The sequence below is a fragment of the Mobula hypostoma genome, chromosome 8, assembly GCF_963921235.1.
Source record: "Mobula hypostoma chromosome 8, sMobHyp1.1, whole genome shotgun sequence".
NCBI classification, from domain to species: Eukaryota; Metazoa; Chordata; class Chondrichthyes; order Myliobatiformes; family Myliobatidae; genus Mobula; species Mobula hypostoma.
The window spans coordinates 156,355,516-156,381,655 of NC_086104.1; the positions used below are offsets into that span (position 1 = coordinate 156,355,516).

The 26,140-nt window shown below is 42.7% G+C and overlaps 1 protein-coding gene across 1 annotated transcript in view; it reads left to right on the forward strand.

The window, feature by feature from the left end:
• LOC134351106 (cytotoxic granule associated RNA binding protein TIA1-like) overlaps positions 1-25,834 on the forward strand; it is a 67,345-nt gene extending 41,511 nt beyond the window's left edge. Inside the window, exons 6-12 of the mRNA XM_063057187.1 lie at positions 2,194-2,269; positions 8,636-8,744; positions 10,650-10,745; positions 14,804-14,888; positions 17,651-17,774; positions 18,476-18,627; positions 22,095-25,834. Coding sequence (XP_062913257.1) covers positions 2,194-2,269; positions 8,636-8,744; positions 10,650-10,745; positions 14,804-14,888; positions 17,651-17,774; positions 18,476-18,627; positions 22,095-22,218 — 766 coding nt within the window. The 3' untranslated portion in view covers positions 22,219-25,834. The remainder of the gene's footprint in view (positions 1-2,193; positions 2,270-8,635; positions 8,745-10,649; positions 10,746-14,803; positions 14,889-17,650; positions 17,775-18,475; positions 18,628-22,094) is intronic.
• Positions 25,835-26,140: the final 306 nt, after the last annotated feature.

A 26,140-nucleotide genomic window follows, 5' to 3' on the forward strand; every position in this document is an offset into this window, starting at 1 on the left:
AGCTTGAGATGTTACATTTGTTGGCCTACATGGATGTGGTCCAGCAGCAGCAAACAGTACTTTTGCACCAATAACACCTGTTGGCAAAGTTGCTGTTGGTTAGTTTTAGCCTCTCGTAGGCTTTCCAACGTCAGCTTTTGATGTTGATAAATAAAACTATCAAGCAAGTTTTCTGGTTATGTTTTTGACCCAAAAAAAAAGCTTATCACCAGCAATTACAAACCAAGAGGTTATGGTGTGAAATGATGGTGTTCAGATGATTTATAAAACCAGTTCACAGCTGTGAGTGCTTTTCTTCTTACTAATTCAAATTAATTTTTGAGGTTACAGGAGTGTATTTGACACCCTGTGTAGCTTAATATGTGGGTTTCTGCCATCAATAACCAATGAGGTGGTGAGTTTCTAAACCTAGCAAGATGTTTGAATATCAAGCAGAAATGGGAAATATTCTGGTTTGAATGGAAATCTCCCTCGTCATCAGTAAGTACCTTCTGTAAGATAGGTTGAGAGACTTGGGAGGAGACCAAGCGTGCTTCTCTTTTGTTTGGGGATTATGATGGTATTGGAAATGTAACTGTGAAATGATTTGAATATATTGAATATACAATTCTTAGTTTTCTCAGATTACATTTATTGCAACTTGGTCATTACTTCACAGCTTCCTTTAACTTAAAGTATTGGTGCTGATGATGTGGGTTTCTTTTAGATGAAGGACAAAATCCAGTCTATGTGGGCCAACAAAAACAAGTCAGGTGTTAGGTTTAAAGTGATGGCGCAGTGAAGACAAAATACTGGTACGAGATTAAACAACACATCCTCACAGACAGTTTGTGTCCTCTACTCTTGATCCACACAGAGTTGGTATTTTCACGTGCGGTTGCATGGTAATCTCACGTTAAACATGGACTCCAAATGCATTTTATACAGAAGCATGTCATAGATGTTACCAAAGCTTTCCAACCTGAAGGTAAAAAAGCAATTTATTCATACTAGCAATAGACCTTACTTTTTTTTTTAAAAAAAGCATTTTGCAAAATTATTCTCGAGTTAACAAATTGCCTGAGAAGCATTTTATCTGGACTTCCACATAATTACCAATAATTGGGAAAGAGAAAAGAAGATACACCATAGATGGATTCTGAATCAATTTCAAATAATAGGGCTCTGGTTATTTTACAGAATGTCTCTGAAGAATGGACAGGATTTCCATGGCTAACAGCAAGGGACTGTCACAGTGGATAATCGTTCACTCAGTTGTAGTTTTCTTATTTCCTTTTCTCTTTGTAAACAGATAATTGACTTTGGTTTTTTCTCAATTTTGCTTAAAATAGTTCATGATCAATTCTTTAGTGATCTGATCCTGTCTGTATATAATGCACTTTTCATATATTTATGCTAGTCTGCGTAGTTCTGTTAACACTTTTGGAAGTACAGTGTCTTATTAGTTTTCTCTGAATATTGCAACCGTTTCTGAAAATCTCAATTTCTCAAAATTTACAGCTGCCCACAGTCCAAAAAGGGGGTAACGAATTCACCCTACCGAGAAACTAAAAGAATTGTTAACAGGCGATGTATGCCTTTTAATTCCTATTTTTTATTTTTCTAGTCTTTTCTATTTCATATACTGTATTTTTAAGAATAGGTAGAAAACTTGTTGGCAACAAGTACTGTGTAATGTGCATGGTTAAGGAAAGCCATTCAATTAATTTTGCAATCTCAACTGGTTTTTTTTCTTTTTTGATTTGGCCTGGTTATTTATACAACTAGGAATAGCTGCTTTGACCATGCCTATCAGACATTTTAACTTTTTTTTTAATGAATGAACTTACAAACTATTTGAATAGTTTTTTTAAAAATAAAAACTAAAATAAACTTCTGTAAGTACATTAGCCAGCTGAGCCACAGTTTGCATGTTTACCACGTTAAAGTTAACTGCTGTAATAACTGAATTAGAAAGTCAAGATGTAGTAAAACTAGCAGTGGGAGATGTAGTACATTTTATAGTGGAAAGGAGGAAAGGTGCTTTGTAGAATATGGCGCTCTTGCATTAAGTGGTCCCTTTATCAAGGTGAGATGTGATGTCTTGACAATAAGCATTTTGTGTGTGTGGTTCCTGTCTTTTATTCTCTACGGTAAAGTTATTCCAACAAGAAATGTATTTATTCATTATGCCTTGTCTATTTATATTTTTAGTGATGCTAGAGTGGTTAAAGATTTGGCAACTGGAAAATCCAAAGGGTATGGCTTTGTATCCTTCTATAATAAATGGGTAAGTATGGGAGCATCATATTTGGCAAACTTTTAATTAAACTGATTAACTTGTCATCTGAATAACGCTTTCACAATTCCAATACTTCATGTATGTAAGAAAATAACAAAAACTTGTGTGTCTGATTGTGACTAAAGAAATCGTCAAGAACAGTGGTAAAGACTCATACAAACTGTGATTGTTATTCCTTGCAGATTCTGTTTGTTTATAGTGGGCTGTTGTTATTCACCCCTCTCCAATTGTGTATGTTTTTAACATCACATATTTGACTCCTTTGGCAGGATCTTTAGCATTTTCAGGCAACACTGTGATAGTCTTGCCTAAGCTCTTACCATTTTCACCTCTTTCTTAAGCTTATCACCCTTACCGGGGAATAGGCCACTGACAGCAGCTCACCAGAGTCCGCTATCCTGGGCCAGTCTTTCAGGTTGTTCCCAGGTGTAGATCCTTCCTCTCCAAGGGATGAGGTCTTTGGAGCTTCTGTTGGTGTTTCTGTAGCCCTAGGTTTTTACGGGATTTGGTTGCTAGATCCCTGTCCAACCCGCCTGCTTTCGCAGCCTGGGTATGGGACCATCCATGACAGAGTTATTTTCACTCTTATAAAGTCCCCTTAAGTCTTTGATCTTACTTTCATTAGCTCCCTTTCAATGTGTGTAATCAAGTAGTGAAAGGAAATATTCCCAAGGTAGAAAGGTCTGATAATATCATTTGGTTTAGGTTAACGGTCATTGCTACACTCTACAGCAGGGTGTCTCAGCCGGGGTTCTGCAGAACCCTAAGGTTCCATGAGAGGTTGCTAGGAGTTCCGTGAGAGATTATGATTAAAGAAAAATCAACATAGTTTTTTGAACTTCATGTAACACTCGATGCTAGCGCTCGCAGTGGTGGGCAGTGACTGAGCAGCCCCATCAGCGATCTCATTAGAAGTCTCAGTCCAGTATGGCAGTGTGCAGTAGGACCATGTTAATTTGGTTAAGTTATTCTCAGTTTTTGACGCGAGGTAGGGGAAGATGTTGATAATTAGTGAGCGCTGCATTGCAGAGGAGTAAACGCTAGGCTGGTGGTGAGCGCTGTATTGCAGAGGAGTAAACACTAGGCTGGTAGTGAACGCTGTATTACAGAGGGGGGGATGCTAGGCTGGTGTTGAGCGCTGTATTGGGGGGGGGATGCTAGGCTGGTGGTGAGCACTGTATTGCAGAGGGGGGGATGCTAGGCTGGTGGTGAGTGCTGTATTGCAGAGGAGTAAACACTAGGCTGGTGGTGAGGGCTGTATTGCACAGAGGGGAAACGCTAGGCTGGTGGTGAGCGCTGTATTGCGGGGGGGGGGATGCTACTGTATTGCGGGGGGGATGCTAGGCTGGTGGTGAGCGCTGTATTGCGGGGGGGATGCTAGGCTGGTGGTGAGCGCTGTATTGCGGGGGGGGATGCTAGGCTGGTGGTGAGCGCTGTATTGCAGAGGGGGGGATGCTAGGCTGGTGGTGAGCGCTGTATTGCGAGGGGGGGTGCTAGGCTGGTGGTGAGCGCTGTATTGCAGAGGAGTAAACACTAGGCTGGTGGTGAGCACTGTATTGCAGAGGAGTAAACACTAGGCTGGTGGTGAGCGCTGTATTGCGGGGGGGGATGCTAAGCTGGTGGTGAGCGCTGTATTGCAGGGGGGATGCTAGGCTGGTGGTGAGCACTATTGCAGAGGGGGGATGCTAGGCTGGTGGTGAGCGCTGTATTGCAGAGGAGTAAACACTAGGCTGGTAGTGAACGCTGTATTACAGAGGGGGGGATGCTAGGCTGGTGGTGAGCGCTGTATTGCGGGGGGGATGCTAGGCTGGTGGTGAGCACTGTATTGCAGAGGGGGGGATGCTAGGCTGGTGGTGAGTGCTGTATTGCAGAGGAGTAAACACTAGGCTGGTGGTGAGCGCTGTATTGCAGAGGCGGGGTGCTAGGCTGGTGGTGAGCGCTGTATTGCAAAGGGGGGTGCTAGGCTGGTGGTGAGCGCTGTATTGCAAAGGGGGGTGCTAGGCTGGTGGTGAGCGCTGTATTGCGGGGGGGATGCTAGGCTGGTGGTGAGCGCTGTATTGCGGGGGGGGATGCTAGGCTGGTGGTGAGCGCTGTATTGCAGGGGGGGATGCTAGGCTGGTGGTGAGCGCTGTATTGCAGAGGAGTAAACACTAGGCTGGTGGTGAGCGCTGTATTGTACAGAGGGGGAAACGCTAGGCTGGTGGTGAGCGCTGTATTGCACAGAGGGGAAACGCTAGGCTGGTGGTGAGCGCTGTATTGCAGAGGAGTAAACACTAGGCTGGTGGTGAGCGCTGTATTGTACAGAGGGGGAAACGCTAGGCTGGTGGTGAGCGCTGTATTGCACAGAGGGGAAACGCTAGGCTGGTGGTGAGCGCTGTATTGCGGGGGGGATGCTAGGCTGGTGGTGAGCGCTGTATTGTACAGAGGGGGGATGCTAGGCTGGTGGTGAGCGCTGTATTGCAGAGGGGGGGGATGCTAGGCTGGTGGTGAGCGCTGTATTGCACGGGGGGGAGATGCTAGGCTAGTGGTGAGCGCTGTATTGCAGAGGGGGGAAAACGCTAGGCTGGTGGTGAGCGCTGTATTGCGGGGGGGGACGCTAAGCTGGTGGTGAGCGCTGTATTGCGGGGGGGATGCTAGGCTGGTGGTGAGCGCTGTATTGTACAGAGGGGGGATGCTAGGCTGGTGGTGAGCGCTGTATTGCAGAGGGGGGGGATGCTAGGCTGGTGGTGAGCGCTGTATTGCACGGGGGGGAGATGCTAGGCTAGTGGTGAGCGCTGTATTGCAGAGGGGGGAAAACGCTAGGCTGGTGGTGAGCGCTGTATTGCGGGGGGGGACGCTAAGCTGGTGGTGAGCGCTGTATTGCACAGAGCGGGGGCGCTAGGCTGGTGGTGAGCGCTGTATTGTACAGAGGGGGGATGCTAGGCTGGTGGTGAGCGCTGTATTGCAGAGGGGGGGGATGCTAGGCTGGTGGTGAGCGCTGTGTTGCACGGGGGGGAGATGCTAGGCTAGTGGTGAGCGCTGTATTGCAGAGGGGGGGAAACGCTAGGCTGGTGGTGAGCGCTGTATTGCGGGGGGGGGACGCTAAGCTGGTGGTGAGCGCTGTATTGCACAGAGGGGGGGCGCTAGGCTGGTGGTGAGCGCTGTATTGTACAGAGGGGGGATGCTAGGGTGGTGGTGAGCGCTGTATTGCAGAGGGGGGGGATGCTAGGCTGGTGGTGAGCGCTGTATTGCACGGGGGGGAGATGCTAGGCTAGTGGTGAGCGCTGTATTGCAGAGGGGGGAAAACGCTAGGCTGGTGGTGAGCGCTGTATTGCAGGGGGGGGACGCTAAGCTGGTGGTGAGCGCTGTATTGCACAGAGGGGGGACGCTAGGCTGGTGGTGAGCGCTGTATTGCAGAGGGGGGGGATGCTAGGCTGGTGGTGAGCGCTGTATTGCAGAGGAGTAAACACTAGGCTGGTGGTGAACGCTGTATTGCACAGAGGGAGGGACGCTAGACTGGTGGTGAGCACTGTATTGTACAGAGGGGGGGACGCTAGGCTGGTGGTGAGCACTGTATTGCAGAGGGGGGGACGCTAGGCTGGTGGTGAGCGCTGTATTGCACAGAGGGGGGATGCTAGGCTGGTGGTGAGCGCTGTATTGTACAGAGGGGGGGATGCTAGGCTGGTGGTGAGCGCTTTATTGCACAGAAGAGGGATGCTAGGCTGGTGGTGAGCGCTGTATTGCAGGGGGGGGTACTAGGCTGGTGGTGAGCGCTGTATTGTACAGAGGGGGGGAAGCTAGGCTGGTGGTGAGCGCTTTATTGCACAGAAGAGGGATGCTAGGCTGGTGGTGAGCGCTGTATTGCAGGGGGGGGATGCTAGGCTGGTGGTGAGCGCTGTATTGCAGGGGGGGTACTAGGCTGGTGGTGAGCGCTGTATTGCAGAGGGGAAAACGCTAGGCTGGTGGTGAGCGCTGTATTGCACAGAGGGGAAAACGCTAGGCTGGTGGTGAGCGCTGTATTGCACAGGGGAAACGCTAGGCTGGTGGTGAGTGCTGTATTGCAGAGGGGAAAACGCTAGGCTGGTGGTGAGCGCTGTATTGCACAGAGGGGAAACGCTAGGCTGGTGGTGAGCGCTGTATTGCAGAGGGGGGGTGCTAGGCTGGTGGTGAGCGCTGTATTGCGGGGGGGGTGCTAGGCTGGCGGTGAGCGCTGTATTGCAGAGGGGGGGATGCTAGGCTGGTGGTGAGCGCTGTATTGCAGAGGGGGGGCTGCTAGGCTGGTGGTGAGCGCTGTATTGCAGAGGGGGGGTGCTAGGCTGTTGGTGAGCGCTGTATTGCAGAGGGGGGGATGCTAGGCTGGTGGTGAGTGCTGTATTGCAGAGGGGGGATGCTAGGCTGGTGGTGAGCGCTGTATTGCACAGGGGGGGACGCTAGGCTGGTGGTGAGCGCTGTATTGTTCAGAGGGGGGGACGCTAGGCTGGTGGTGAGCGCTGTATTGCACAGAGGGGGGATGCTAGGCTGGTGGTGAGCGCTGTATTGCAGAGGGGGGGACGCTAGGCTGGTGGTGAGCGCTGTATTGCACAGAGGGGGGGACGCTAGGCTGGTGGTGAGCGCTGTATTGCAGAGGGGGGGATGCTAGGCTGGTGGTGAGCGCTGTATTGCACAGAGGGGAGGATGCTCGGCTGATCAGAAGCGTGAAGTGTTTTCTGAGCATTGTATGGACGCGCCCAACTTGGGCTGTGACGTCGGGCCTCTCCTTCCCGACCTACCTCCCTTAACTTCCCCTTGTGCGCTGCTGACTGACTTGTGGGAGTGAAAAAACTACCAGTGTAGTAGAAAATTGGAAAGAAATTTTTATTCTAAAGACAGTCCAGTGTGGCAATTTTTGAAAAGGAGGTGTGAGATGGAAGAGGAGGTCTCTAGGCCTAGGCCTATGGACAATTCTGATAAGGTTAATGATGAAGAATTACAATCTTCAGAGTCATTTCACTGCGCTAGTGCAACAATGGACACAAAGGAAGTCTGTCTTTACAGTGAGAGCCGCTTATCAATAGGTTTTACATGGACTGGTGATCCAGGCTATCCTATTCCATTGTGTCTAGTCTGTGGCAAACAATTTACAAATGTAGCAATGGCTCCAGCAAAATTGAAAAGACACTTAACTACAAATCACAGCCATATGACACATAAGAGTGCTTATTATTTTAAATGACCATTGTAGTCTCAAAACAAACAGATTAAAGGTTTTGAAAATAAAGTCACAGTCATTAAAAAGACTCAGGAGGCAAGTTATTTAGTAGCTTTAAGACCAGTTCACTGGAGAATGTTTTTAAAAAAGCAGCTGTGAAAACCTGGACAAAGAGGACACCAATCTCCTGCTATATACAGAAGTCCGGTGGCTTGGCAGAGGAAGAGTTCTCAAGAGGGTGTTTGAGCTGCAAGGTGAAATGCAGGAGTACTTTCAAGAATATATTTGGCCAGATTTTGCTGCGTGCTTTGAAGATGAAGAATGGCTACAGAAACTATTGCAGAATCAAATATCGCTGTGATGATTGTACGTTCTAGTATCAATTGTTTGGCGACAATAAAGTATAAGTATTTAAAAGACATTTTTATCATATGAACCAATTGAACAAGTCTCTGCAAAGCCCTGGAGAAAATGTTTTGAATTCAAGTGACAAGATTTCTGGATTTAAAAGGAAACCGATCTTTGGAAAAATTATGTTGCAAAAGGAAATCTTGAAATGATTCCACTGCTGCTTGGGCTTGAGAATGAGGAAGGATATCAGAAAGTCTTGAGTCTTATTGAAAACCACCTGCAAAAACTGCAGATCAAAATTGGACAATATTTTTCCTCCCTTTCAACACAAGTATATTACTGGGTGAGGGACCCTTTCTCTGAATCTTCTGCTCAGCCTTTGAACTTGACTTTAAGAGAAGAGGAAGAACTTTGGGAGCTGCACTCTGATCACGCACTCGAGATGAGATTTACTGACCTCATCATCCTGGACAAGTTCTGGATTTCTGTGAAAGAAGAGTATCCTGTCATTCATAGGAAAGTAATGAACATTTTGCTACAGTTTTCAATTTCTTACATATGTGAGCAAGCTTTTTCTTGTTTAATAAGCATCAAGTACAAGAATAGAAAGTCTTATTTCAGTTGAAGGTGAAATCCATGTGTGCCCATCTCAAGTTCAATCCAGAATTGAGAAATTGAACTTCAAGGAAGTAAAGGAACTTGAGTTGCAGTCACTTGTCAGATTTACTGCAAGTGTTCACTGAAAGCCCATTATCTTTTCTAATTTTGTTGGTATGTATTTTGGTGGTTTTGTCTATTTATTGAGGGTTGGCTTCCATTTTACTTTCACTTGTCAGGATGCTGAGAATGCCATTCAGCAGATGGGTGGGCAGTGGCTTGGAGGAAGGCAGATCCGAACAAACTGGGCAACCCGGAAGCCACCTGCACCAAAGAGTACATCAGAACGTAAGTACAGAAAATAACCTAAAAGGAAATGGTATTTGCTATGTTTAAACAGTACAAATGTATACCTTGTAATGAAAGATGCTCATAAACATGATGTAGTATGACTGGCAGTTTTGCTCTGTGGATCAGAATCAGCTTTAATATCACTGGCATACATTATGAGATTGTTAACTTTGCGGCAGCAGTACAATGCAATACATAATAAATAGAGGAAATAATGGATTTACAGTAAATATACTATAATTCACAGTTTTATATATATTTATATATAAATTTAGTGCAAAAAGAAATTTTTAAAAAAAGTATTAAGGTGTTCATGGGTTCAATATACATTCAGCAATCGGATGCCAGAGAGGAAGAAGCTGTTCCTGAATCAGTGTGTGCGCCTTCAGGCTTCTGTACCTCCTCCCTGATGGTAACAATGAGAAGAGGCCATGTCCTGGGTGATGGGGGTCCTTAATGATGGATTATTTTGTTGATTTGTTTAAGAGCATTTCTTGGATTGTGAAATATGTGGAAATTTGAATTGTCATTTTAGAAAAAAACATAGAACATTGAAAACCTACAGCACAATACAGGCCCTTCGGCCCACAAAGTTGTGCCGAACATGGCCCTACCTTAGAAATTACTAGGGTTACCCATAGCCCTCTAACTTTCTAAGCTCCATGTACCTATCCTAAAGTCTCTTAAAAGACCCTATCGTTTCCGCCTCCACCACCGTTGCCGGCAGCCCATTCCATGCACTCACCACTCTCTGAGTTTTAAAAAAACACACAAAAAAAAACTAACTCACTTACCCCTGACGTCTCCTCTGTACCTACTCCCAAGCACCTTAAACCTGTGCCCTCTTGTGGCAGCCATTTCAGCCCTGGGAAAAAGCCTCTGACTATCCACATGATCAGTGCCTCTCATCATCTTATACACCTCTATCAGGTCACCCCTCATCCTCCGTCACTCCAAGGAGAAAAGGTCAAGTTCACTCAACCTGTTTTCATATGGCATGTTCCCCAATCCAGGCAACATGCTTGTAAATCTCCTCTGCACCCTTTCTATGGTTTCCACATCCTTCCTGTAGTGAGGCAACCAGAACTGAGCACAGTATCCGAGTGGAGTCTGACCAGGGTCCTATATAGCTGCAACATTACCTCTCAGCTCCTAAATTCAGTTCCACATTTGATGAAAGCCAATACACAGTATGTCGCCTTAACCACAGAGTCAACCTGCGCAGGTGCTTTGAGTGTCCTATGGACTCGGACCCCAAGATCCCTCTGATCCTCCACACTGCCAAGAGTCTTACCGTTAATACTATCTTCTGCCATCTTATTTGACTTGCCAAAATGAACCACTTCACACTTTTCTGGGTTGAACTCCATCTGCCAATTCTCAGCCCAGTTTTGCATCCTATCAATGTCCCACTGCAACCTCTGACAGCCCTCTACACTATCCACAACAACAACAACCACCCCAACCTTTGTATTATCAGCAAATTTACTAACCCACCCCTCCACTTCCTCATCCAGATCATTTATAAAAATCACAAAGAGTAAGGGTCCCAGAACAGATCTCTGAGGCACCGCACTGGTCACCGACCTCCATTCAGATTATGACCCGTCTACAACCACTCTTTGCATTCTCTGGGCAAGCCAGTTCTGGATCCACAAAGCAATGTCCCCTTGGATCCCATGCCACCTCACTTTCTCAATAAGCCTTGCATGGGGTACCTTATCAAATGCCTTGCTAAAATCCATATACACTACATCTACTGCTCTTCCTTCATCAATGTGTTTAGTCACATCCTCAAAAGTTTGAAAGCTTATTTTGTGATTATCAAAGAATCAGATTTTTATAAAAAGAAATTCGGGTAATATGAATATGATGTTTAATGTTCAGTTTTCCCTTTTACAGCAAATACCAAACAGTTGTCCTATGAAGAAGTTGTCAATCAATCTAGTCCTAGCAACTGTACCGTTTATTGTGGTGGCATTGCTGTTGGACTTACAGGTAAGATTTAATACATAGAATTAGAATCAGATTATCTCATGAAATTTGTTGTTGTGATGCAGCAATACACTGGGTGGTGAGGTGGGGATATGTCTCTACCAAAGGAGGTGTAAGGTGCTCCTTCCCTCCGCTGGCCTGCAGGTCACCCTCGGGCAAGGTGTAGCACCTGCTTATCCCCCCGATCAGGGTCACGTGAAGCCATGGGAGCAGGTGGTGGATGGTCGTACGAGCAGCTGGTGCAGATCACAAGTCTGGTTATGAGACCACTGACTCCAGGCAGACAATCTCTGAAGAGTATTGATAATAGCTAGGGTCACCTGTCTTGTAAAGACACTGCTCAGAAGAAGATGGCAAACGACTTCTGTAGAAAATTTTGCCAAGAACAGCCATGGTCATAGAAAAACCATGAAGCCCCACGTCATACAACAGGGTACATATGAACGAAAGAGTACAGTGTAATACATGAGATGTGCTGTATATTACAATAAGAAGTATAAAAGTTAGTGCAAAAGGAGAGCAAAAATAGTGAGATGGTGTTCGTAGGTTCATGGACCATTTAGAAATCTGAATGGTGAGCGGAGAAGCTATTCTTAAAATGTTGAGTTTGTGCGTTTGGGCTTCTGATAGTAGTAGTGAGAGGAGCGCACATCCTGGGTGGTGGAGTTCCTTAATGATGGATGGCAGCTTTTCGAGGCATTATTCAAGATAATGCTAAGACTATCAGGAATGATAAAGGCGAAAGCCTGAAGGCATTGTGTCTTAATGTGCCAAGTAGTCACAGTAAGGTATATCATTTAACTGCAGATCTAGATGTGAATGGATGTGAAATAGTTGTGATTACAGGGACATGCTGCAGGGTGACTATGGATGGGAACTGAACAGAAGGGAAACTTGATATTCAAGCAAGATTGGGTGAGAAAAGGAAGGGAGCTAGAATGGCATGCTAGGTAAAAGAACAGACCGATACAATAGCGAGGAAAAATATTTTCTCTGTGAGTCCTATTGCAGAATCTGTTCTGGTGGAACTAAGGAATTGCAGTTAGGTGATGGTATTTATTAGGAAATTAGAGATGGATGCAATTCTAATTGTGGGTGATTTTGTTCAACATATTGGGAAAACCAGACTAGCATTAATACTGCGGAGGAGGAATTTCTAGAATGCACTCAGTGCGGCTTTTGAATTAACATATTGAGGAAATGGCTAAGAGTGTGGACCATTGTTGACTGGTGTGTAATGAAAAATATTAATAAACAATCTTGTTTTGTGGGATCCCTTGAGGGAAGAGCCACTGTTAACAAATCCTTTATGAAGTTAGAGAGTGAGAGAACTGATTTTCAGACTAGGGTCCTGAATTTAAATGAAGGAAGCTATAGAGAGGTATGAGCTGGCTGTGATAGATTGGGGAATGTTGCTTGACGGGTTGTCAGTGGCAATCATTTAAATGGTACCTAGATTATGTGTAACGGTTATTCATTCCTGTGTGGTGCAACAGTAAAGGTAGTTCAACCATGGATTTCAAAAGCAATTGGAGAAGGTGTTAGATCAAGGCCAGCAAAACCTGAGGGTTGGAAACAGTTTAGAGCTCTGCATAGAAGGACAAAGGGATTAATTGGGAAGGAGAAAATAACGAGAACATAACAGCTTTAATATTTTGTGAAGAGCTAAAGATCAGTGAAGGCAAATCTAGGTAGGCCTCTTGCCCACACTGCTCCAGAACATGTGGATCCTGGGTTGGCCTCTACAGCCACCTGACGATCCACTAATACACAATGTCTTAGAACTTCATACTCAACTTGAGTGATCACTCTAGGTGTCTTTAGTCAGAAGCTAGAATTAATAATTGGGAACAAAGAAATGGGAGACCAATTAAAGCAAACTAAAATCTGTATTACAGAAGGGATTAAAGATACCCTGTAGCTCAGTGTTTCAGGAGGTGAGCCAGGAAATAGTTATGTCGGTCACTTGCCCATATTCTTTGGATTCTGGAACAGTTGCAATAGATTGGAGAGCAGTTAATGTAACCTAATATATAAAAAGGAAGTAGAAAGAAAACTAAGTTATTGACTAATGAGTCTGACATCTGTGATCTACAAACATATTGCTCCTTTTGGTTTTGACAGAGATCAACTCTTTCACTAATGACTCTCTTGCTTTTAATATACTTAGAGTGACATAGCATTCTCTTTGTGGAGAAATTATAATTTTTATTGATGTGTATCTGGAAATTTATTGTATTTTTCCTCATTATTAAAAATCCTCCATTTATCCCCCTCACTTCATTCAAGGTTATGTATTAATTACACTATCTGCTGTAAAATTTGAAGCAGGTGGTACATGGTTTCTATTTAACAGTTGAAGCTAACAAGCTACTGTTGTCAATCACTATTTATCAGTGATTATCTTAAATATCTATGTCTGTTTGTATCCTGATGACTGATCAGCACTTTTTGGAGAGGAGTAGGTAAAGCTAGAAAATAAAATGGCCAATGTGATAATCACACACTTTCATATTTGATGTGGTGTTTTCTACACTAGATTAAAACACTCTCACTTCAGCAGCATATCATTGAATAAAACTAAGAGCACTAAGCACAACTACTTAGTGAAATTCTGCTTCTCTTCACACAAGACCATAAGAGGGGCAGAATTGGGCCATTTGGTTCATTAAGTGTGCTCTACCATTTTATCAAGGCTAGTCCATTTCCCTCTTGACCCCATGCTCCTGACTCCTCCCCATAACCTCTTACATGCTGATTAATCAAGAACCTGTCAACCTCTGCCTTAAATACAGTCAATGACCTGGTCTCCACAGTTGCCTGTGTCAACAAATTCCAGATTCACCACCCTCTGGCTAAAGAAGTTGCAACATATCTCCATTCTAAATGGACACCCCTCTATTCTGAGTGTCCTAGACTCCCCCACTATAGGAAACATCCTCTCCACATATACTCTATACAGGCCTTTCAGCATTCAATAGGTTTCAATGAGATCCCACCCCCACACCTTCATTCTTCTAAATTCTGGTGAGTATAGACAGGCCCAGAGCCATTAAACATTCCTCATATGATAACCTTTCATTCCTGGAATCATTCTAGTTAACCACCTCTGATCTCTCTGCAGTGTCAGCACATCCTTTCTTGGATAAGGGGCCCAAAACAGCTCTCACTTCTGTTAGTGAGGCCTCACCAGTGCTACATCTACCACAAGTTGTTATAGGGTACCATCAGTACACTACTGAAATGGGCTTTCTGGCTCACCAAGTCCATGCTGACTTTTCCCCTGTCTATACTAATTCTATTTGCCTGTATTATTATTCTTTTATAATTTGCTTATATAAGCATCTGTCTAAATGCTTCTTGAACATAATGATTGCATCTGATTCCACCACTATCTTTTAAACACTTTTTGCATATAGAAACAAAACACTCAGTCATCCTTAAAACCCCTTCCTCTCATCTCAAACTAGTACCCTTTTGGTTTTGGTAACTTACCATTTGGAGAGATTTTGTTTTTCTAACCTATCTGTGCCTCTCATAATCAATTATTTGAGATAGTTCTTAGTTCATAATCCAACTTTAGGGAGTTTATTACTTCCAAAAAAAACTAATGGCTCCACCTTCTTAATACTGAGCTGCCCCAGATTATTAGCATGTCCCTCCATGTGCTTCTCCTTGGTGAATACAGATAGGTATTCATTTAGGACATTGCCCACAATCCACGGCTCTACACACACACGTTGCTTATTTAATACTTACCATGACTACTCTGTTGTTCCTCATAGAATGACTTGGGGTTCTCTTTAATCTTACCTGTAAAAGATATTTCTTGGTCTCCTTTACCCTTTTAATTTCCTAAGTACCCTTCAGCGCCCTCTTCCTCAAGGCGCACACATCTGTTTTTGTTTACTGATTAAAGTTTCAATAGCTTTTATTTATAGATATAGGTGTATATAGATAAATAGAGATACAATTATTTCCAGTGTATAACATCCAATAAATTCTTAAACTGTTGAAGAAATCTGTTAACCTTACTTTCAAAATATTTTTTTCTTATTTAGAGCAACTCATGCGTCAGACATTTTCACCCTTTGGACAAATCATGGAAATTAGGGTGTTTCCTGAGAAAGGATATTCATTTGTACGGTATGTTCAGTCCTTGAATAATCAGCATAAAAAGCAAAGTACTGAAAATATTCATTACATCAGATAGCATCTTTGAGAGAACAAATTTTGGATAGCTGTAAAGTGAGAAAATTGGACTGTTTCAGTCAAGTTGATCAGTATGACAAAGAGAACTGATGCTGCAGCATTGGCTTTTCAAGGTGCACATCTGTATCCACTGTCATATTTTGTTTGTATCTGGAATTGGTTTTGAATTTTTAAAAAATTCTTTTCCGTCCAGATCTTTTTCTTGAAAATATTATTGATGTGACTACAGTAATGATCCAAAACTGTTAAACATTGTAAATCCCATATTTGCCAGCTGTTTCTAAGCCTCATTACAAATTGAAGCAGTTTAGACTTAGTTGTTGATAAATGTAACAGCCTCCTGGTAATTCACTGTGCTAGTTTGAAATCAATATTTTGATGCTGCTAATGGTGTTCATGGTTTTAGCAAATTAATGCCCACATTTTGTAGAAGATGGGCTCTACAGCCCATAATGTTGTGCCAACCTTTTAATCTACACTAAGATTGATCTAGCCATTTACGTAGCTCTCCATTTTTCTTTCATCCGTGTGCCTATTTAAGAGCCTCTTAAATGTCTCTAATGCATCTGCCTTTACCACCACCCCTGGCAACAAGTTCCACGTACCTTACACTCTATGTGAAGCCATTTCCTTCCTGGGAAAATGTCTCTGGCTGTCCACTCTATCTACACAACTTATCATATATGTAGCCCCCTGGTAAGCCTCAGGCTTGCTCAGCTCGCTTCTGCCTTCGACCCCGCCAAACTGGGTAATCAAGTTTGTGTGGATGCTGTGTGATGTGCCCCACCCCGCAAAATAATAAACAATACACCATATGCGATTAAATGATTACACTTTATAGATCTTGCTGGAACTATGTAATTAATAGAGATAAAATATAAAAGGAAAATAAAAGGCGCCAAACTTATCAAAGTTCAACCATTTCGTGCACAACAGTTGGAGCTCAATTAACGGAGTCGTCTTTCCGCCATTTGATCCTCTCCGACCTCCTCGACCCGCCGCCTGGAACCAACCATGGTGGTTGACCAGACGCTCCACATGAATCTGTCTTCGTCTCCTCTCCTCGCCGAAGACCCTGGGCCTCGGACTCCCGCTCAGGGTTGGTCCAGCTGCCCAGGGTCACAGCATCGCGTCTCCTCTTTCTGTCCCCATCGCGCCTTCTCCGCCAAAGCCCGCGAAACACAATAGCTTACGGACACACAAGAAAGAATAACATCTATCCCAATTGGTTTGTTCCCTCTTATCAATAATATAACCTAAACAAGCAGAGACAGAGAGAGAACTCCTTACATCGCAGTTATTATTACAGAAAAGCCATTTTAATTATAACATTACAAAGAAGCCATTTTGTTAGCCTTTGTAGTAACATAAAAGAAGAAACGCTTTACATATACATCTCTATTAAGTCACATTTCATCCACCTTTGCTCCAAAGAGAAAAGTCCTAGCTCACTCAACCTATCCTCATAAGATGTGCTCTTTAATCCAGGCAGCATCCTGGTAGATCTCCTCTGCACCCTCTCTAAAGCCTGATTTATACTTCTGCATCAAATGTACACCGTAGGTACTGCGTACTCCACGCCGTAGGGTGACGTGCACCTCCCCAAAAAAGTAACTCGTGCGTCCTGGCGACACAGACCGCAACAACTGTGATTGGTCCGCTTGGTAGCATCGCATTTCCCCCTACGCATTTTCAGTTGCTTTTCTCCGCCATGTCTGTACAGTGGTGCGAAATAAGTGGTTGGAGACGATGAACGAATTCGTCAAATCTACTTGCCGACATCTGAAAATATTTGAACTGCATTTCCTCGTCCATGTCTCTCACAAAGAAGCTCAACACAGTGGCATAGAAACCCCACCGCCAACTAGCGGTTTGGCAGTGAATTGCAGACACAACAATGCATGCTTGCTACAGCATGGGGCTACGTAGAAGTATAAATCAGGCCTACGGTGTAGCCCGTACACACAAGTATAAATCAGGCTTAAAGCTTACACATTCTTCCTGAAATAAACTGACCAGAACTGAACACAGTATTCCAAGTGTGATCTAACCAGGGTTTTATAGAGCTACAACATTACCTCGTGACTCTTGAACTCAGTCCCCTGACTAATGAAGGTCAATATATGCCTTAATCACCCTATTGATTTATGTGGGAACTGATCTATGGGATCTGTTCCTCCACACTGCTGAGAATCCTGCCATTAACCCTGTATCCTGCAAGTTCGACCTTCCAAAGTGAATCATTTCAGGCATTTCCACACTGAAACTAAGTAATTTTATGATGTTAGCAGGCTTCAAAGTAAATTTAGATACATTTAATAATTTGAAAATGTTGACTGTGAGAATTTACGAGTGGGGGAGGAGGGGTGATGCTTTTGCTGCTGTGAAGGGGTGTGTTTTGGGGCTTCAGTGTTCTATCATTCATTCTATGGGGTATCTTGTTTCGCGGATGCCTGTGAAGAGCACGAATTTCATGTTGTATACTGTATACACTCTGATTTTAAAGGAATCTAAATCTAAAAAGTCTACTGCCCTTTTAGGATTAAATTGTTACATAGATGAAATGAGTGGGAGTTTTATAATCTGTTCCAAAGACCAATTCTCATCGGTATCAAACAGAGTAAACCATGCATTATGATATCTTCAGCATGGACAATTTAAAGTCAGTGTATTAACTTTGTATTGTTTTGTTTAAGTTTTTCATCACATGAAAGTGCTGCGCATGCTATTGTCTCAGTCAATGGAACTACCATAGAAGGACACATTGTCAAATGTTACTGGGGAAAGGAAACACCCGATGGAATGGGACAATTTCAACAAGTGAGTTAAAATTTTGTCTCTGATTATTTAAAGCAGATTTAATATCTGACAAATTGATATTTTCAAAAAGCAGCTTCTGATTTCTGTTTAAATATATTTCTAATTTGGGTGACAATAATTGACCAAGTTCAATACTCTGCTTTCATTAAATGTGATATTCTCCATTAAATTGTCATTGTTTTAGCCAGCAGTCCTGATCAACAAGTTACGTTTTTAAATTAAAAAGAGAAGTTCTGACTGTTCAATTGCTTGAGCTTTGAGCTATTAACAACTGGCTTGGTTTTCATCTAGGTAGGATAAAAATATCCAGAAAGTGTTGAAAACAGAACAAAAGCAGAAGGAAGGCAATGGGATAGTATAGAGTATAGAGCATGAGAGTAAAACTGTTCATTATCACTGTAATCAGTGTATTAATTCTTTTCATAGTCATGAAGTACAGCATTTTGTGAGACTCTAAAGTTTGGGTTCAGTGGCAAGTTGTGATGGGATTCAGTCAGAACTGACTTGAATGAGGAGTATTGTTCAGTAAACTGTTTAATATTGGGTGGGGGGATGAAAAATTTTTCATCTGTACTGTTAAAAGCTGCCAATATTGTGAAACCAAATGTATGTTCCAAGAATTTTATTATAAACATACTGTGAAGTTTTTGAAATGTATTCTTGCTCTGTTTCTCACCCCCTCCTGTTGTTTGTTTTTTAAGCAAAACCAAATGGGCTACCCTCAACCTTGGAGCCAGTTTGGCCAGTGGTATGGAAATACTCAACAATTTGGGCAGTATATGCCTAATGGCTGGCAAATGCCTCCGTATGGAGTTTATGGACAAGCTTGGAATCAACAAGGATTCAGAATGGAGTAAGAGAATGTATTTTCTTCTGTATCGATGGGAACTATGTGCTAGCCAACAATATTGTACAGATTCGGAGTTGTACAAGGGAAACAGGCCCTTTGGGTCCAAATTATCTATGCTGACCAGGATACTACCATTTGTCTGCTTTTGGTTCATATAACTGAACCTTTCCTTGCCATGCCATTTTCATGTCCAAATGTCTCTTAAATGCTATAGTTGTGCTTGTCTCCACCCTTTAATCTAGCAACTCATTCCATATAATTTACTAAAGGATTCATGGGAGTTGGCTCGATGTTTTCAAATTCAAATTGATGTTGAATTTTGTGGAGCGCCTGTTTTCCACATGACAATGATAGCTGTATGAGTACCTATCTTTGGAGACTGCAACACACATAAAAGTTGCTGGTGAACACAGCAGGCCAGGCAGCATCTGTAGGAAGAGGTGCAGTCGACGTTTCAGGCCGAGACCCTTCGTCAGGACTAACTGAAGGGTTAGTAAGGGATTTGAAAGTTGGAGGGGGAGGGGGAGATCCAAAATGATAGGAGAAGACAGGAGGGGGAGGGATGGAGCCAATATACCTCTTGACCATCCTCTGGGTCCCCCCCCCCCTTGTCTTTCTTCCCGGACCACCTGTCCCATGATCCTCTTGTATCCCTTTTGCCTATCACCTGTCCAGCTCTTGGCTCTATCCGTCCCCCTCCTGTCTTCTCCTATCATTCTGGATCTCCCCTCCCCCTCCAGCTTTCAAATCCCTTACTCACTCTTCCTTCAGTTAGTCCTGACGAAGGGTCTCGGCCTGAAACGTCGACTGCACCTCTTCCAAGAGATGCTGCCTGGCCTGCTGCGTTCACCAGCAACTTGTATGTGTGTTGCTTCAATTTCCAGCATCTGCAGAATTCCTGTTGTTTGGAGACTGCTTTGTGTTCACCAAAGGTAGCCTTTAGAACACCAGCAACTGAGTAAATAAAATCTGTATTTGTCTTCAGAACTATGGACAGAACAAAGTATTTTCATTCTGTTTGGTGTTTTCTTCGTGAATGGGTTAATTGGAGGCCTGCATGGGGCTTTCATCTGTTCACAATTTAGACGAGTGACCTGGATGTAAAATTTGAATGTAATCTCCAAGTTTTCTGCTGACAAGAAGCCCGACAGGAGAAACACTTGAGAGAAGTGATGGTATGGAAAGAGTTAGACAGACTAATTGACTGGACAGGAAGATGATAGGAAGAATTTTTTTTAAAAAGCAGAGATTTGAATGAATGGGACTAGGTAGAATAACAGTTCAGTGTAGACCAGATGGGCCAAAGGGTCTGTCTTTTGCTGTAGTGTTTCATGACTTTATCTGGAAAAAAGTTGTTATAGAGGGAACAGGATATACTTAAAATAGGTATGAGGGTACAACAATCAATTGGAAAGGTGAATGGTTTGACATTACTGCTGTAGTCTAACCTCCTTGCAATAATTGCTGAGATTATACTGGATTATAGTGAGACCTCACTTCAGCGTGTTAGGTCAATAAAGAAAGAAAGATATATTTTCCAAAGAGACCTACTGTACCCCAGAGTTGTACAGTGACAGACCTTTCCCCATTGGTACTGTACCCCACTGTGACAGGCCAAGTCACCACTGGTACTGTATCCCAGTGTTAAACACTGACAGGCCCATACCCACTGGTACTGTACCCCAGTGTTATATAACGATGGGCCCTTCCCTAATAGTACTGTACCCTGGTGTTATAAAGTGATGGGTCTTTCTCCACCTGTACTGTACCCCAATGTTATGCCGTGACAGATATGTCCAACCAGTGCGGGCAGTTTTTCAAGATTTTTAGGTATGAGGCCCACTGAGGAAGCTGGGTCTGTACTTTCCAGAGAAGTGAAATATTATTTCATTGAGGGCAGAAGAATTGGAAATGGATTGACCAATAATTGATGGGAAGCAGTTTCCTCAGCTCCAGGACCAGAGAACATGGAATTTGAATAAGGGTCATGCATTTAGGACTTGTGGGGAAAAAAACTTTTGTGCAGAGTTTTATAAATCTTTGCAGAGTCCTTGATAACAGGCCATTTTAGATGTTCAGTTGTTAAGTATATTTAGTTACCAGCGATATATTTTAAGACACCGGGGGGAAAATTGTAGGATATGGTGATAAACAGATTGCATTTGAGGCACAGGATCATTATGATCATATTAAACAGAGCAATTTCAGATACTATGATTTCACTTGTATGGCCAGATCAGCCATAATCTTACTGAATAACGCAGCAGGCTCAACGGGCCGGGTGGTCAACTCCAGCTCCTATTTCTTCTGTTCATCTGATTTTTAAAAAAAATTCCTCTCTCCCAAGTATACTCCTAAATTTTGCAATACGTACATACAAATCTCTTCTAGTGCTATTTCAGTGGTTTGAGTGTGATCATTATTTGAAACAGACTTTGGACTTTATATTTGTCCTGAAACAACATCATAATGATGCTGTACCAAATAATTTGGTACATCATCTATTAGAATTATAAACACAAGATTTGGCAGATGCTGGAAATCATGGGCAACACACACAGAATGCTGGAGGAAATCAGCAGGTCAGACTGCATTTATAGAAAGGAATGAACAGACTGGACAGGAAAGGGGAAGATGCCAGAATAAGAAGTGGAGGAAGAGGTCTGGCTAGGTGAGACTAGGTGGAGGAGAGGGATAAAGTAATAAGCTGGGAGCTGATAGGTGGATGGGGTAAAGCAGTGGTCCCCAACCTCTGGGCTGCGGACTGACACATTACCACAAAGAATGCAGGGGTCCAGCGGTGGCCGGAACGCACCCAGCACGTCTTTAAGAAAAAAGCCGAAATAAACAAGCTAATTAATTAGGTGCCGCCTGGTACGTAAATGTCGGCCCAGATCAGAGGTGACGCAATCGGCAATCGCCTCTGATCTGGGCTGACATTTACATGCCGGGCAGCACCTAATTAATTAGCTTGTTTATTTCTGCTTTTTTCTTAAAGATGTGCTGGGTGCGTTCTTGCTGCCGCAGTACTGCTGCATTCTTCGTGGCAATATGTTGGTCTGCGGCCCAGAGGTTGGGGACCACTGAGGTAAAGGGCTGAAGAAGTCTAATAGGAGAGTGGACCACAGGGGGAAGGAAAGGAAGGGGGCACCAGAGGGAGGTGATGGGCAGGTGAGAGTAAGAAAAGGGGTAAGAGGGGAATCGGAATGGGGAATGGAAAATAAGAAAAGGGGAGAGGCCAGAAATTATTGTAAGTTATAGAAATCAATGTTCATACCATCGGGTTGTAGAATACCCAGATGGAATTTGACATGTTGCTCTTCCATCCTGAGTATCATTCATTCTGTAATTATTTTGAGAGCATTGAAGTTTGGAAAATATGTGGTCCTGTTTTGATTCTATTGAATGTGTCAAACAAGTCATTTAATGTTGGCTCACTGCAGTGTTTTGTTTCCTCCTTTCTCTCGCAGTCAGACACCATCCACTGCCGCCTGGATGGGTGCCAACTATGGAGTTCAGCCTCCACAAGGTCAAAGTCCCAGCGTGATAACCAACCAAGCAGGATTTGGCATGGCAGGCTACCAAACCCAGTGAGCAGAAAGGACTCTCTCTTCCTACCTAAAGCCAGTGGTTTCCTGCCACAGCGGACACGTCAAGCCTTTGTTTACTTAAAAGATTTTTTTTCAAAGCCAGATCAATGAAAGATGTCAACTGCATTGTATTTATTTTAAAAGGAAAGCAATTCATTTTTAGAAATCATGGAAATCTGTCTCATCCAAGCTTCTGTCTAAGGGTGCTGGATGTCTGCCAATTTTTGTGTCCAGTTTTCTTTGAGATGTTTCAAACAAAAGTTACAATCTATTTCCTATGGCCATTGGAGAGTATAAATAAAAGCAGGGATTTCTAAATGATTCTGCCACTTTTATAAAATGAGGCGGACATATTGCACAATATTAGATGCTGTGTTTCTATACAGACACTGGGCAGTTTAGTTTTGCATTCCACAAATTTGATTTCAAACTGTAAAATTAAAAACCTATGTTTTCCACATTTCTATTGTACAAGGCCATACTTTGTAAATTTAGAAGGTCGTTCAAAGTTACTATGATCCTTCAGAACGTGAAAAATTGTAGAGTCCCGTGAGCTCTCAGCATGTACACAGCATAGTTTAAAGCAATGAAATTCTCTAGTAAAATGTTTATTTCTGTGTTCCTTTGTTATTTTGAAATAGTATTTTAATCATTTGATTTAAGAAACCAAGTTAAAAACTTAGTGATGTCATAGTGAAAGCACTTCTGAGTGTTGGCTAGGATTTGGGCTGTTCTCCCAGTAGTACCTGAGGCATCTGTCTTCTGGGAGCATAGTTTTTTTGACCTTAGCAGTGCACGGAACAGTGGTGATACACTTGGCACTGCAAAGGCTGTCCTCAGGAGCTGGTTAAAACTGACATGGCCAGAGGTGAAGATGAAGCATAACTATTAATAGAAGGCATTTTGGGGAATCAGCCTGCTTCCAAAATTTGAATTTGAGTTTCCATTTTAAAATTAATACACATTTTCATTGTTTTTATTAGAGATGGCCACTGGCACAATAACACTTGCATCGTTTCTGCCAAATTGTGTTTGACTGAAGGTGGTGGGTGCACAGGGAACCAGGATGAGGAAAGTCCCGATGCACTTGGATCTGTGGCTGTTATTTGTTTTTTTTTCCAGAATATGCAATTTGCATGTAAAGATGATTAAAATATTCACAAACTCCACCGTTAACACATGGCAGTTCTACTTCTGTTTTTTTTTGTGTGTGTTTTTGATGATTTCAAGAGGCTGATGGTAGGAATCATTTCACTGTTGTGGTTGACAGTTGATATGTTGGCTTGTTGACGCAGCAGTGTCATAAGGCTACGTTTTATTATAGGAGATTGTGCATCTCCACCCAACAGAAAAAGCCTGTGCACATGAATGGAAATTGGGAGAGGGGTGGGATGGGTGGGGAGGAGTGGTAGGTAAAAATTTAAATACACCCAGTGACATGCCAGTATGGCAGCTGCACCACTGGCTTCTTAACCAGGTAGTTGTAGGCTCTGTTACATGGGCAATTGTACGCAAACCATGCAACAAATTCATCTGTCACAGTTGATACGTTTTGTCTATTCTTGGCTAAGTCACTATTTGGAGCACCTCAAACAAAAAAAGGTCGTTTTTAATTTCAGAATTTGACGTGTCTCTTCAGAGGGTGTTCAGAATGTAGTATATACTAGTGTAAATGATCAGCTATGCTCGCAATATTGGCTGCATATGCATAAGAGGTACTGTAAATGTATTTTATTGCATATCAGTTGTACATTGGTTTTAAAAATGCTCTTTCCTAGGTTTGCGGGGGGAAATTTTGTGTTTTCCACCTATTGTCTCCCAGACAGCACCATGTCTCGGAGAGCCTTCCAGTTGTACTTTCTGCAGTCAGAAAACTGAGAAGACTGCCAACGTCACAAGCTTTTCTTCAATATCGTCTTAATGTGATTGTCATGTTTGCCTGGACTTCTGGATTGAGTTGGGCTGTGCCAATTCTACTGACTTAAAACATTTTAATTGATTAAACCTGAGACAACTGACTTGTTGTTAAATGAGTTAGTACACATCTGATCGGTGTACCTGCAGGATCTGGTTTCTGATCCTCTCATGTAGAATACTTGCGGTTGCAGCATTGAATCAAATGTGAAACTGTTCTCTCTTTAAAATATGTTCACAAGTCAATTTACCTGTATATTAGTTGGACAAGAGGGTATCCGGGCTGTCGGTGATGTGCCCCAAAATGAAATGTTTGCAAATCTTTTTGCTAGAATAACTATATGCACATTTAAATTGGTTACTTATTTTTAAACTGTTGGATTGTTTCTTGTAATATTGTACTTTACTTACCAAAATGCAAAGTTGGTTGGCACAGCCCTGGGAGTTCATGCAAATTGTTCTTGGAGTGGTGTGTTGCACTGCAGATTAACCATACAGAACTGCTGGATCTTTTTATTTTTTAGAAGTCCCAAACTGGAAAGGGCTGGAAACTGTATCCCTTTTTTGTTAACTTTACAAGAACTGGCACTTGAAAAATATGATGTCAAATTCTGTTAATATGCTTTCATTTGGTTAAAATTTTTGATGTGGAACTTTTACTTTTATGCCTTCTCCTGTATTAAAGTTCTTTGGACGTTGAAGCTGTTGAAACAAATGGAACAGAGGTCTTTCCAGGTGATAGTATTTGTTTCAATTTCATGTATTTATTTGGGTCCCTTCCTCTCCCCATTCCACCCTCCACGTTCCTCCCCACTTGCATATATCCCACCTGCCACGTTCAAGTACTAGGCAGTGGTCATGCTTAATGTTCTTCATAAGCTTGGAACTGAATCTCTGTTATAGGGTCATAGGTTGGGACATCTTTTGTCTGCACCTTTCTTGCAGATTCAGCACTGTATCCTGGGAAGGGAGTGGTGGAATGGGGATTTCAGTATATGTGTATCCAGCAGCTTCCCTCGTCATCTTTGGAACGGGTGGTAGACTAACCTGTAGTTACAGGAACTGCGGAATGAGCGATGAGCAACAGGTGGGTAAGCGGGTTTTCAGGTCGAGAAGTTGTGAGAATAAATGCAGGCTAAACAGGCCATAAGGGGATAAAGTCTCTATTTTCTGTTTAAACTGCATCTTCATTAAAATAAAACTTCACCTCAGGGGATATCTATTCCAGGCAAAAATCACATGAACTTGGTTTGTGAAGGACCAATTGACTTGCATTCGGGTTTGTTAACTGCACGACCTTGTTGGTATTAAAACTGTAGCAGTTATTAATGGTCAATAAATAAAACGGTCATTGGGCCATCGTACTGAACTCATTTATTCTATTTAATCGCAATAGGTATTTGTTTAGTCATTTCTATGTTTAGTATCCAAATGTACTTGATTGTAGCTAAGGTAGTCATGGCTGAGAATTGCATTAATACCAAGTTGCCATTTTATGCTCATTGTCATTTGTGTCGATATTCTATTTTATGACCCCACACAACTTGTTTCAGATATCGTTACAGCAACATTCTATTGTGGTTACCCCGTGAGTTTGCTTTCAGTTACATTAATGTATCTTTAACAGAAAATGTCCTTATTTCATGAACAACACACACAATGCTGGAGAAATCAGCAGGCCAATCAACATCTATGGAAAAGAATAAAAAGTCGACGTTTTGGGCTGAGACTTTTTTTTAACTAGATTCATGATGAGTCCTTAATCCTTTCAGATGCTGCCTGACCTCAGTTCTTCCAGCACTATGGATTCCCAATATCTGTGGAATCTCTTGTGTTTATCATTCCATTAACATGCTACTTAAACCACTGGAATTTCAATTCACAGTATTTTCGTGCCACACAATGTTCAATCAGTAAAAATATTTCAAGGATTAGTATATGGGTGACATTAAATTATAATACAAAACTCATTCCCATTTGCACAGATTTTTGCCTTCATGGACACAGATGCC